At 45.3% G+C, this 14,256-nt stretch overlaps 1 protein-coding gene across 3 annotated transcripts in view; it reads left to right on the top strand.

Annotated features, from left to right (window-relative positions):
• The first annotated feature begins 7,931 nt into the window (after positions 1-7,931).
• acsf2 (acyl-CoA synthetase family member 2) overlaps positions 7,932-14,256 on the top strand; it is a 62,699-nt gene continuing 56,374 nt past the window's right edge. The window contains exon 1 of one of the 3 annotated variants that reach the window (XM_062970577.1): positions 7,932-8,491. In XM_062970577.1, the coding sequence (XP_062826647.1) occupies positions 8,388-8,491 (104 nt within the window). In that variant the 5' untranslated portion in view covers positions 7,932-8,387. The remainder of the gene's footprint in view (positions 8,492-14,256) is intronic. The other 2 variants (XM_062970576.1, XM_008104509.3) reach the window with 2 other exon arrangements.

The raw sequence follows: 14,256 nt of genomic DNA, 5'->3' as shown, positions 1-14,256 counted from the left end.
CCAGCAGCGCCCCCTGGAGGGCGAGTAGCGCACACCCTTTCCACACAGCTGTATACAATCTACAATGAACTGGATAATCTGGCAGTGTGGACTCAGATAACCCAGTTCAAAGCAGATGTTGTGGATTATCTGTCTTGATATTCTGGGTTAGATGGCTGTGTGGAAGGGCCCTATGTGTCATCTATACTAGTCCATGGAGAGTTTAACAGGGGAGAAAGAAGTAATTATAGTCAATGGACACAAATGTGGTGCTTGCCTCTGGGGAGAGAAATGGTTTTTCTCCTCACAATTGCTAGTTTCCCCCAACAGATAGGCCAAGGGCCCTTCCACACAGCCATATAACCCAGAATATCAAAGCAGGAAATCTCACAATATCGGCTTTAAACTGGGTTTTTTTTTCTGTGTCAGGAGCGACTTAAGAAACTGCAAGTTGCTTCTGGTGTGAGAGAATTGGCTGTCTGCAAGGACATTGCCCAGGGGACACCCAGATGTTCTTGATGTTTTTACCATCCTTGTAGGAGGCTTCTCTCATGTTCCCACATGGAGCTGATAGAGGGAGCTCATCCACGGACTGGATTCAAACTGGCAACCTTCAGGTCAGCAACCCAACTTTCAAGTCATCAATCCTGCCGGCACAAGGGTTTAACCCATTGCACCACCAGGGGCAGACTTGATTGTCTGAGCCCACACTGCCATATATTTCCAGTTCAAAGCAGATATTGCGGGATTTCCTGCCTTGATATTCTGGGTTATATGGCCATGTGGAAGGGCCCTAAGATAGAGTGTCTTAGGGCCCTTCCAGACAGGGCCAAGATCCCAGGATTTGATCCCACGTTTTCTGTTTATTCCAGATTATCTGGCAGTGCGGACTCATATAATCCAGTTTAAAGCAGAAAACCTGGCATCAGATTCTGGGATATAGGGCCTGTCTAGAAGGGCACGTAAACTATTTCCACTGAGACCCCATCTACACTGCCATTTAATCCAGTTACTGAATCCAGATTATCATCTTTGAACTGGATTATTTGGCAGTGTAGACATAATCCAGTTCCAGTCAGATAATCTGGATTCAGAAACTGCATGTAGATCTAGCGACACAACCCCTTTTGGCCCAATAAATTTCTATGTGACCTCAGGTATGTAGGGAATAGGTGTAAAAATAAAACATTTCATTATAAATCAGGATTTGCAAAGCTTGCTTAACAGGTTGATTTCCCCTTTTCATGAAGTACAATTTAAGACTCATCTGCAAAGTCCACTGTAACTGTACAATAGGTAAAGGTTTCCCCTGATGTTAAGTCCAGTCATGTTTGACTCTGGGGGTTGGTGCTCATCTCTATTTCTAAGCCGAAGAGCCGGTGTTGTCCGTAGACACCTCCAAGTTCATGTGGCCGGCATGACTATATGGAGCGCCGTTACCTTCCTGCCAGAGCGGTACCTATTGATCTACTCACATTACCATGTTTTCGAACTGCTAGGTTGGCAGAAGCTGGAGCTAACAGCGGTTGCTCACGCCACTCCCGGGGTTTGAACCTGCGACCTTTCGGTCTATAGGTTCAGCAACTCAGTGCTTTAACACACTTCGCCACTGGGGCCCCTCTAACTGTACAATAGATCAGTGTAAATGTCTAAAACCGCCACTAGGTGACATTCTGAAACTGTTTTACTGTTGCCAAATTTTTCATGACCCCAACACTGAGCTAAGGGGATCCCATTTAGGTTTGGGACCCACCGTGTAAGAAGCAGTACTGTGGGTTGCATTTCAGATGAAGGCAGTGGCCACCCACCTCAGTATTTGTTTTCTAAGAAAACTACAAAATTCATGAGATTGCTGTACTTTACATTATAGTTGAGTTATAAGGCTGAAGTGGTTTGTGATTAGGGATTGTTACAGAAGCTTGGCTCATTATAGGCAACTTATTTGGCGCCTCTGAAGATATTTTGCTTTTACAAAATAACAAAATATCTTAATACGCATTTTGGATCTTAATACTGTATGTATTTTGAATTGTGCCTATAAATAACCAGACCAGTAGTCAGTGGAGCTGTTGTAAAAAGAGAGTTGCTGCAATGTTAGGGTGACACAACCTATATGACATCTATATATCAGGCATGAAGCCAAATTCAGTTTAGTAAACACAAGGGTGGAGATTATCAGACAACAGATTAAGATTTGCAATTACAGGGGTGAAGAAAGTCCTGTTTATGGGCTGCACACAGCCTGTTGGGGCTTGTTTTGCTGTCCATGAAAACCCCCAATGTATAGCCTGAGGAGTCTACCCTTAAGAGACCCCTTTGCTGTCAGTCAAGAAAGTGTGACACCTCTCAGAACATAAATGCATAAAAGTTCTAGTTGTAAAAGTGACAATTGCCTCTATATAACAATGCAGGGCAAAGTCTAGTGAGCAAACAGTGGTTGGAAATTGAACTTCAGAAACATGGTGTCTGCGTGATTAGCATGTATCTTGCCAAATTATTTTTAAATTGCCACCACTGTGAATTTCCACTTAACATAACTGGTCAAGTCTTTTAGTCCCAGTTCCTCTTTTAGTTTAAGTGATAAAGCAAGTGCCAAGTAATGTGACAATTCAGGACTAGGCAACTGAGGCCAAGTAGCAGAGCATTTAAAAAAGAATTGTTACTGGGTGTTCATTCTCCTGTTCAAAAGATTTGTGACTGGAAAACTGTCCACTCCATAAAATCCTGATCTTCAGACTGCATTGATTTTTTTAAAAAACAAAATGGGGATGTAAATACATGCACACAGATCAAGATTTTAGCATTTTTATTGTCCTACTCACCAGATTACACACCATCAAAAACATCTGAATTGAAAAGAAGAAAAATCCTTAGAATGCTTATGAAAGTTTAGAAAATATTTGTTAAAATGTTAAACTGGTCCATGATTGCAGAATATTTGAGAATTATTTTTATTACAGATCAAATGGAAACCCACTGGGAACCCTTCCACACAACCATATAACTCAGAATATCAAGGCAGAAGATCCCACAATATCTGCTTTGAATTGGGTTATCAGAGTCCACACTGCCATATATTCCAGTTCAAAGCAGAAAATGTGGGATTTTATTCTGCCGTATGGAAGGGGCCTCAGTGACTTTTAGTAAATTACACTCTTTCAGCCTTACAAGGAGGCAAGGACAAACTGCCTCTGAAGAAGGTTTGTCAAGAAAACCCCATGACAGGTTCATCATATGCCAGAAATTACTTGAAAGCACACAGCAACTTCAGAACTGGCAAAACTACTTCTGACTATTGCTTGCCTAGGAAAACCCTATAAACCTTATGGGGTCAACTATAAGTCAACAGGTGACTTGAAGGTGTGTATATATACACACAACTTGAAAAAGATATTAAAGCAGAAGTACTGTAGGTCATTGATTAAAATGATATGTTTCCAATTTTTTTTGTCTCTGCTGGGTTTCCAAAAGCTAGAAGTGGTTGTCTATTTATATACATTTCTACTTTAAAAATGCCTTGAAGATGCAGAAAAATTTTCAACCCAATCTCACCTACTCCTGCCCTTTGAGTCTCTTGATCTGCAGTCCAGTCTTCCTCTTTTTCTCCCATTGCTTCCAACTTTACCAAGCATTATTGTCTTTTCTAGTGAGTTATGCCTTCTCATGATATAGCTAAAGTACAACAATCTCAGTTTAGCTGTCTTGGCCTCTAAGGAGAGTTTGTGCTTGGTGTGCTGTAGATTAATTTGTCTTTTTGGGAAGTCACAGTATGTGTAGAACTCTTCCCTAGCACCACATTCCAAGAGTTGCTTTTCTTCCTATCTGTTCAGCTTTCACACCACACACAGAATTGGAAATGCAATGTAATTAAAACAGGCCTAAAGACAGTATAACATTTTAAATATTTGAACAATATGGGTTTTAAAAAATGTTATGGTAAAAACATTAAAATTTTCCCAAAAATCAGTGGATTGGTGGAATGTTCTGAAACTTGCCAAGCTTGCCAAGTGAGGCTACAAGTGGCCTACAAGTGAGGCAAGATTCATGCTGATAGGCTTAAAAATGATGGAGAAATGAGCCTCTAAGTATCTCCATCAGCGCCAATGGACCAAATCTTACTGAGAAGAAAACAGACACCCCCCCCCCCTAGTTTTGGGAATTTCCTAGTAAATGGAATGGGGGTTTGAGGGAAAGAACCTTTCAGGCAGGGAGTAAGTTTATTTTCGATATCCCACCTCTGCCACCGATAAACATATATATTTGTGTGTGTGTGTGTGTGCGAGGAGATTCAACTGATAAGGGGAGAGGGAAGAAGCCTCACAAATTCAGTGACTTGCAGTTCACGCCTGAAATAGGCTATCTCTGTCTCTGTGTCACCTTTCTTTGTATTTTTGTTACAGGATTCAATTTTGTTACAGGATTCCATTTTAAATGTCTGTATCTCTCTCTCTCTCTCTCTCTCTCTCATGTTTAACTTAAACCTGGAGTCAACATGTAGCTTCCAACTTCTCCTCACAGGGTTACATCAATATAATCACCGACCGACTTTCAGATATGTAACTTCAGTCCTGTAACTTAACATGAGACTTTAATATATAAGTTGATACAAAGAAATTTTTATTTATGAATTCTTTTGCAAAAAAAGCATATTTGTTACAAAGTACTTTACTTCAGTTCCACTTGGATACTATTGCTATTGTCTTTTACTCTTTTGAATACATAAAACTGTTATTATATAACTTCCAGAACAGTTTAACTTATTTCAACTTGGTTATGCAAGTTTCTTCTCTTTCTAATGTATTTTTCTCCTCAACCTTCTGGCTGGATAACTTAGATCTTATAGTCACTCTTTTCCATTGTTAGTCTGACTGAAAACTTAGTCCCATAGGACTCTCTGTCTCTCAGTTCCACCTTACTGAGGACTTAGACTCAAAGTAGTCTCTTTTTACTTCAGTACTCCAACTGAAGTCCCAAACCTAAACAAGGATCCTCTTCACTCTAGCTCCCAGGCTAGAGACTGAATAACTTTCAAACAGTTCCCTCTTTTTCCTCTCAGCTAGCTCCGCCCCTTTCTTGCTAGCCACTCTAAAATGGATACATTTCTACTGCAAAAGCTACGTAACCATGGTGATTAGTTTTCCGTTACAGGGGGCAACCGAAAATTGAATCAAATATAGTACAGTTTTTCACCAAGTCCTACTACAGATAAAATCTTTGTTCAATAAGAGTGCCTTCTCCAACATTTGACTTCAACAAAGACTGATGAGGCTGTCATTGTCCTTGCAAAAGGGCTCTCTGAAGCAATCTTTCATGCTCAGAGGTAAACAGGATATCTTCACTCTGGAATGGTACTCAAAGGAATTTTATTGATTTGTTTATTGTCTATTTCTTTATTGTCTCATAATCCACAAGGACCCCCATGCAATAAATAAATAAAAAAACCAAACAGTATAAGGTTGACAACATTTTAAAAGCAGATTAAAATACTCATTAAAAACTCGAAAGGCATCCTAGAATCAAATTCTGAGGCAGTTCAAACACTCAATGCCATGTGGAACTGCACTGTTTGAGTTACCCACCAGAAACTTAGAAGGGATGGGGCCAGAATAACTTCGCGGGAGTTTCAAAGTCAAAGCACTGTCAAAGATAAAACTGTATTATGTGTACCTACCAACCTAATTCACATGGTGTTGGAAAACCTAAAGGGCCTCCTTTGAAGATCTCAAATTTCAGGCTGGCTTATATGGGTGGAGGTGGTTTTTCAGATATCTTGTCCCCAAGTACTTTAGGGCTTTGCAGTCCAATACCAGCATCTTGAACTGAGTTTAGAACAAAATTGGAAATTAGTCCAGTTCTAGCAAGGCCAATGTAGTATGATCTCTGAAATGCAAAGCCAACACCAGTTCGGCATTTTGCACCGGCTGCAGCTTCTGAACACTTTTCAAGAGCAGCCCAACTAATAGTACATTATAGCAGTCTAATTGAAAGGTAACCAAGACATGAACTGGGATCTGCCCTCCCCAAGTAAGGACACAGATGATATATCATCTGAAGATAGGCAAAAGTGCTCCTGACCACTACAGCACCCTTACTTTCCAGAAGCAGCACTGGGTCCAACCTAGGAGCCTGATTTTTCAGATGGAGAGCAATCCCACCTAGAACAGGCTGTAATTCCAACTGAGATTGCACTTGCATCTTGCCGGCATTGAGCTACAGTTTATTCACTCACACCCAGGCTTTTACTGCACCCAGGTAATGGTTCAGTACTACAATTGCCACCTTGGATGAATTGTAAAGGAGAGAGAGATGGTTTTCATCAGCATACTGATCGCATCCAACCCCAAAGCTCCAGATGGTCTCTCTCAGCAACTTCATGTAGATGTTGAAAAGCCATGGGAACAGTATTAACTCCTGTAAAACTCCACAAGCCATTGGCCAAAAAGCTGAACAATAGTCCTCTAACACTCTGAGCCAAGATAGACCAGAGCCGCTGCAGAACAATTCCTTCAAATTCCATATCAGATAGATGACCCAGAAAGATAAGATGGCAAATGGGACTGAATGAGCCTGAAAGATCCAGCAGGATTCACACACCCCTAGTCTAACAGCTTGTCTAAAAAGGCAACAAAGGCTGTTTCTATTCCATAACTGTGCCTGAATCCAGATTTGAATGGATCCAGGTGATCCATTTAATCTGAGAATACTTGCATTAGTGTTTCCAGCACTTCTTTAGGATGTTACTTAGATTAGAAACTAGGAGGAATCCCATAAGAGTGGGTTATTGTGAGTTTTCCAGGCTGTATGGCCATGTTCCAGAAGCATTCTCTCCTGATGTTTCATGCACATCTATGGCAGACATTCTCAGAGGTTGCGAGGTATATTGGAAACTAGGCAAGGGAGGTTTATATATCCCTGGAAGCTCCAGGGTGGGAAAAAGAACTCTTGTCTGTTGGAGACAAGAGTGAATGTTGCAATTAATCATCTTGATTGCAAAGTGATTAATTGATTAACTGATTGATTGCAAGGCTTTTCAATGCTAATCAAAGTGATTAATTGCAACATTCACACCTGCCTCCAACAGATAAAGAGTTCTTTCTCCCACCCTGGAACTTCCACAGATATATAAATCTCACTAGTCTAGTTTCCAGTATACCTCACAACCTCTGGGGATGCCTGCTATAAATATGGGCAAAACGGCAGAAGAGAATGCTTCTGGAACATGGCTATGTTGTTGTTTATTCGTTCAGTTGCTTCTGACTCTTTGTGACCTCGTGGACCAGCTTACGGCAGAGCTTCCTGTTGGCAGTCACTGCCCCCAGTTCCTTCAAGGTCAAGCCAGTCACTTCAAGGATACCATCCATCCATCTTGCCTTTGGTGGGCCCCTCTTCCTTTTTCCTCCCATTTTCCCCAGCATCATTCCCTTCTCCAAGCTTTCCTGTCTTCTCATGATGTGGCCAAAGTATGTCATCTTTGCCTCTAATATCCTTTCCTCCAGTGAGCAGCTTGGCATTATTTCCTGGAGGATGGACTGGTTGGATCTTCTTGCGGTCCAAGGCAATACAGCCCAGAAAACTCACAGCAACCCAGTGATTCCAGCCATGAAAGCCTTCGACAACACATAGTCCCATTAACGTTATTTATACAAAGTTCTTACAGTTGCCTTTTGTTAGAGAGGTTGGAATATATCCTGCTTTTAAGCAGTCATACAATCAGAAAGAGCCCTTTGAAGGCATGCATAAGGCTGATGTGGCAGTCAGTGAAAGGGAGTCTGGCACCGCTGCTCTCGACCACGTTGCCGGTGCCTCCGGAGCCCCGCTCCAGCCACGGGGTGGGAAGGCAGAAAATGAAAACAGCGGGCTTTCTCCCAGCCCTCTTTCCCGCCACTGCGCAGGAAAAACCCGAAGCGTGGCAGGCAGCCAGGCAGAGAAGGAAGCGGGCCTGGTTGAGAAAGGGCCGGCGGTGCAACGCCCTGAGAGGAGCCTTGCTTGACCCCGCTTCCCCCCGAAGGGCCACTCCCCAGGCGCGCCTCCCTCCTCCCAGCCGGGGCCACCCTCCTCCGCCTTGGCCGAGGCTTTGTGACGGGGGCGGCGCCGAGAGAGAGAGACAGAGAGACAGAGAGAAAGCGAGAGGAGACCGGGGGGGAGGGGGTTGCGGCAGGCACCGGGCGACCTCCCGCCGCTCCAAAATGCGCGGGAGAGGCTCCCCCAGGAAGCCGCAAGGGAGCAGCCCCCTCCTCGGCCCGCTTTGGCTTCCCTCTCGCTGAAGCGGCCGAGCGGACAGGCGGGGCGGCGGCGGCTTTGAGGCGGGCCGGGCAGTGGGCAGCGCCGCCCCTTTCGAGACAGGCCAGAAAGTTGCCAGCCGCCCGGCTCCTGGCTGCGCCGAGCCTTGCCCAGCCCGCAGCCTCTCCATGGCTTCTTCTCCCGCCGGCCGCGCCTTGCTGAAGAGAGCGGCGAGGCACGTCTGGGCGGCGCTGGGCTTCCGGCCCGACCTCCGCGGCATCCACCGCCTCAGGTACGTGGGCGAGGGGAGGGCAGGGGAGGGGGCCAGAGGGGGCAAGGCTGGCAAGGAGGCAGGAGACTCCCAGGCAGCCCACGCCAAGGGGGCAAGGGCGCCTCTCAAAGAGGGCAAGGGAGCTGGAATGGGCCAAAGGAGCAGCCGCCAAGGAGGACCGTCTCCTGCCCTTGGCACGGCATAGGCATGGAGGAAGTCCCGGGACAACCAAGGGGAAGAAGGAAATGATAGAGGGACATGTTTCGGCCCATGTGCCAAGTTAGATCCAGGGCCATCACCAGTTGGGCTCAGAGTGCGCTTTGGTTTGGGGTGAACCCCAGCTCCAATCCTCCAAGGTCAACTCTACCCCCCACCCCCCAGTATTGCCAAGTTAGGTCCAGACCCATCATCAGTTGGATACAGAGTGCGCTTTGATTTTGGATTAACTACAGCTCCAATCCTCCAGGGTCAATTCTCCCCATGAAGTCCATTCGTACCTGACTCTGGGGGTTGATACTCATCTCCATTTCTAAGCCAAAGAGCCGGCATTGTCCGTAGACACCCCCGAGGTCATGTAGCTGGCATGACTGCATGGAGCACCGTTACCTTCCAGCCAGAGCTGTACCTATTGATCTACTCACATTTGCATGTTTTTGAACTGTTAGGTTGGCAGAAGCTGGGGCGAACAGCAGGCACTCATTCCGCTCCCCGGATTTGAATCTGCGAATTTTCGGTCCACAAGTTCAGCAGCTTAGCACTTTAACATGCTGTGTCACCAGGGGTTCCAAAGTACGCTTTAATTCTGGGTGAACTACAGCTCCAATCCTCCAGGGTTGATTCTCCCCAAACCCCTCCAGCATTGCCAAGTTAGGTCCAGATCCATCATCAGTTGGATTCATAGTGCACTTTGGTTTTGAGTGAACTACAGCTCCAATCTTCCAGGGTCAATTCTCCCCAAACCTCTCCAGTATTTTTTGTTGGTCATGGGGGTCTGTGTGCCAAGTTTGGTTCAGATCCATCATCTGTGGGAGAGTAGTATAAGGGCCTCCTCACACTTGAGCATTTATCCACTATAAACCCAGTTTCTGCCTCCTGCAGAATTCTATGGTTTGTAGTTTAGTGAGGCCCAGGACCTGTCTGGCTGAGCCGTTCAAAGGCCCCTCCCTAAAGTGGACTTAAAGTGGATCCAAACTCTAGTGTGCTGAAGTGGTAAGTTCAATTCAAGCCAGGGCCGGCCCCACTCATGCGGCAGCTGACGCCGCCGCCTCGGGCGCAGGCCCGGGGGGGCGCCGTCAGGCTGGGCGGGAGGCGGGGCACCGCCCTGACGGTGCCCCGCCTCCCGCCCAGTGCGCCCTGGCCCGTCTGGCCTGCTTGAAAAGGCCAGACGGGCGAGCGGGAGTAGCGTGGGAGGCGGGGCCAGCTCTGACGCCGCTCCCCCCCCCCGCCCAGCGTGCCTTGGCCCCGCCTCCCACGCTGCGTGGGAGGCAGGGCCAAGGCACGCTGGGCGGGGGGGGAGCGGCGTCAGAGCTGGCTCCGCCTCCGCTACTCCCGCTCGCCCGTCTGGCCTTTCCTACCAGGCCAGAAAGCAGCGGAGGTCCCTCCAGGCCGCAATCGCGGCCTGGAGGGACCTCCGCTGCTTTCTGGCCTGCTAGGAAGGCCAGACGGGCGAGTGGGAGTAGCGTGGGAGGCGGGGCCAACTCTGGCCCCGCCCCCGCCCAGCGTGCCCTGGCCCCGCCTCCCACGCAGCGTGGGAGGCGGGGCCAGGGCACGCTGGGCGGGGGCGGGGCCAACTGTGGCCCCGCCCCCTCACTAATCGCCATGGCCCCGCCTCCCACGCAGCGTGGGAGGCGGGGCCAGGGCGCGGGAGGCGGGGCCGGTGGCGGGGGCGCTTTTCAGCACCCCCGCTTCCCATTAAAAATTATCTCCGGCCGGCCCTGATTCAAGCACAAAAGGATTTGAGTTAAATGACTCTGTTAATGAACTCAGTGCCTGGTACTTCTTTTCTCAGAGAATCCTCTAAACAATCCTGGCTTTCCTGCTCTCTGATTTGCATGTGGAGAGAGTACTGTAATATAGAGCGGAAAGTCAAGATAAGATAACCTTACTTTTTAAACATTAGAACCGAACATTGTAGTTTCCTCTAAATTGAATCACTACTTCAATGAAACAAACATTCACCATAGGTGTGCACTCTGATGCCTGAACCAATTTTCTGCAAGCCCTATATTTTGTTTCTTTGAGAGGCTATTGTATCTCCAAGCTCATTTGCCATCTTTAGATTGCTATTGAGAAGACTAAATGCATTCTTATTGTACTCTGTACTTCAGTAAGGAGGGCCTCCACTAGGAAGATTCTGTGTTGTTCTTGGCCCTTTTGCTGAGATGAGAAAATAGATATCTAGCCAAATACTGCTTACTGTGCTTTGAGGTCAGCATTATATTTGGTACAATGAATTAGAGCTAGCAAACTCTGCTGTTCAGAGTTATGTTTCTAAGTTCATTTTTAGATTGCTTTCACTCACAAATGTTCACAAGATATAGGCTCCTTCACACTACTCCTATATCTCAGGATCTGATTCCAGATATCGCAAAGATACAAACAGAATTTGTTCTTACTCAAAAGGTTAGCTTTCCAGGGTAGATCTACATTGACACACTACACCTGGTCTGATCCAGTGTGGCATATGCTGGTCAGTCCTAGGACAGGTCAGACAGGCACCCCCCCTCCCCAGCTACTGGAGGCAAAGGGAGCCCCGAATACCCAGAAGGATGAACACCTTACCATCCCCTCCCATCCTCCATGCCATGGTTGCAACATGTGCCTTACCTGCCTGCCATCTAGATGACAGTAACTTTTAGGAATTTATTATTGCTTATCACCTGAAAGGTAGGTTCTTTTCATCTTGATAGTGATAGTAAGCTATTCCCAGATTGGAATGTAGAAGCACAAGGGGTTTTAAAGTGACCATCACTATAATGTGATTATTTACACACTTTCCCACATTCTGCATCTTTTTTCCAAGCTAATTTAATGGTTACAAAAGAATCTGGGACTTCTGGCTGTTCTTAATACTACTGTTGCCAAAAACATTGTTCTAGGCACTGAAGGATTAAAGTTACGACAGCAAGAGAACTGGGCACCTGTTAATCTTTCATTTTTCTTTTTTCCTATGGGAGAGGATTCTGAAAGTTTTATTTCAATTGAAAAAACTGACTTGAAGCCCAGATGTTAGTTCACAAAATGTATAGACACATTTGCTCTTTAGGGAATACATCAATTTAATAAATAGATTTTGCTTTGAAATAGAAGTAGTATTCAAAATACTGATTTATTATAATTTACAAAGAAAAGTAAAAATGATGCCATATCCCCTAGCTCAGGCAATGGCAAACTTCGGCCCTCCTGATGTTTTGGACTTCAACTACTACAATTCCTAACAACCTATTGGAGTTGCTGGCTGTTACTATTTTGCTGGATGTTACAGCATAGTTTTTGTCAGATTCAAATTAGTAGAGGCGTGTTTGTCAGTAGTGGGATGAATTCACACAGGGTTTTACTCCAGACAGTCAGAAGACATCTGCATGCCACAGATCTTACTCAAAAGGTTGGCTTTCCAGGGTAGATCTACATTGGCACACTACACCTGGTCTGATCCAGTGTGGCATTATGCTGGTCAGTCCTAGGATGGGTCAGACAGGCACCCCCCCCCCAAGCTACTGGAGGCAAAGGGAGCCCTGAACATCCAGAAGGATGACCACCATACCATCCCCTCCCATCCTCCACACCATGGTTGCAACACGTGTCTTACCTGCCTGCCATCTAGATGGTGGAGCAACGAGGTGGAGAGGGAAATGAAAAATCACATTTTCCTCTCCTCTCCTGATCACCCCATTACCCTAGCCAATGTCACTGCAGGGATGGCAGACAGGTGACAGCTGGAGATCACTGTGGCATGGAGAATGGGCGGGGGGGGGGCACTTCCACCCCATGTCCTCGGGGTCACCCAAGCCTGGGAAACACAGGATAGCGGTGAGAACAGTTGCAGCCAGTTCCATTCTAAAACTGTCCCCACTGTTCAGACATGTCCAAAGTTTGAGAATAGTCAAAATTCTGGACCAGAATTCAGACTACCCCCCAATTTTGGTTAATATGGGGCAAGACTGCATTAAGTTGACCTTAACGCAGCTCCCTGCAGGCACATCTAACCTAAATTCTGTGTAGATGTGCCCCAAATTGTTTCTGATTCAAGGCAACTCTAAAGTGAACCTATTGTGGGGTTGTCTTGGCCACATTTGTTGATGTCATTGATTTCCATAATACTATATGGAAATATTATATATCTGCCAATTTTGTAACCCGCCCTTAGTCTCTTCGGGTGAGAAGGGCGGGATAGAAATGATGGAAATAAAATAAATAAAATAAATAAATATATCATCACTTTAAAGCAAAACCAATTCACAGAATTAAGCAGATGGTTTTCCAAGGTTGTGTGTGTTATGAGCTTTCAAGTCAATCTCCACTATATGACAAGTCTTATCATAGGGTTTTCCTGGCAATGTTTCTTCAGAAGAGGTTTGCTATTGTTTTCCTCCAAGACTGAGAAAGTGTTACTTGCTCAAGTTCATTTAACAGGTTTCCATGCTGAATAGGAATTTGAACCCCGGTTTCCCAGAATCCTAGTCAAACCACTACACCATGTTGGCTCCCCTTTTTACCTGCTACTAGTGAAGTGAAGGCTCTTATATTGAAATCCAATGTATACCCTTTTTGGAAAATATATACTGAATTGCATGGTTCTTACTTCTGTTTAAAGGCTTACCTGAAAGCAGAGCATCATAGAAAATAAGCAGAATATGAAAGCAGAACAAAGATTACAATTGTAAAGCCAATGAGACTCCCTTCTGACTAAACTTGCACTTTAGGGCTGAAATTCTGTGTATTTTGGAGGAGGACCCATTTAGCACAGTGGACCTTCTCAGTAAACATATAGAATAGGATTATATGATAGGTTTTATGGGATGCGATTTAGAAAGAAAGAAGTAGTTTGAAAGCAATGAAATGTATCTATAAGCTTAAAGTTCAACCTCTAAAAAGCTACTGTTACTTAGTTGTGTATGACATCTATATGACTTTTGGCATTCTCTTACTTTGCACTTTGTGACCCCATCAAACAGCAGTACTTTGTTCCTGGGGAGATGCGTTTTTTTCTTCTTCCATAAAATGTCAGTTGGGGTAATGTCTTCCCATGACAAGCCAGGGAAATGTGGGAAACCTGACTCACTGAACATAAGCAGCATACGATGCAAACTGTTAACTGTTCCTACTCACACTAAGTGGCCTTCCACACACCAAATAACCCAAAATGTCAAGGCAGATAATTCACAATATTTGCTTTGAGCTGGATTATCTGAGACCACACTGCCATATAATCCTGTTCAATGTGGATTTTATACATCTGGGTGGAAGGGGCCTAAGAGCAGCTAATCACAACTGTTGACACATCAAGTCATCCAAATGCCTGTATTTCACCTTGCCCTGTCCCCCAGAAAGAAACAATTGTTCATTTAATAGCATCTTTCCCCGACTTTCTGGAGAGGAGAAAAACCAAAGGGGTGATGTGTCCTGAATTCAAGCAATATAAACATTCTGTGGTTTGTTTAGCTGCTCCAATTGCCAGTAAGCACAATTGGAAAGTATGCACCACCAGACTATCTATACTTAACAGGCCAGGTTTTGTATGGTTCTTTGCTAGGCTGTGACATGTGAAATGGCCCAATGAATGCTAT

The sequence above is a fragment of the Anolis carolinensis genome, chromosome 2, assembly GCF_035594765.1.
Source record: "Anolis carolinensis isolate JA03-04 chromosome 2, rAnoCar3.1.pri, whole genome shotgun sequence".
Classification (NCBI taxonomy): Eukaryota; Metazoa; Chordata; class Lepidosauria; order Squamata; family Dactyloidae; genus Anolis; species Anolis carolinensis.
This window is presented reverse-complemented; position numbering and strand designations above follow the sequence as displayed.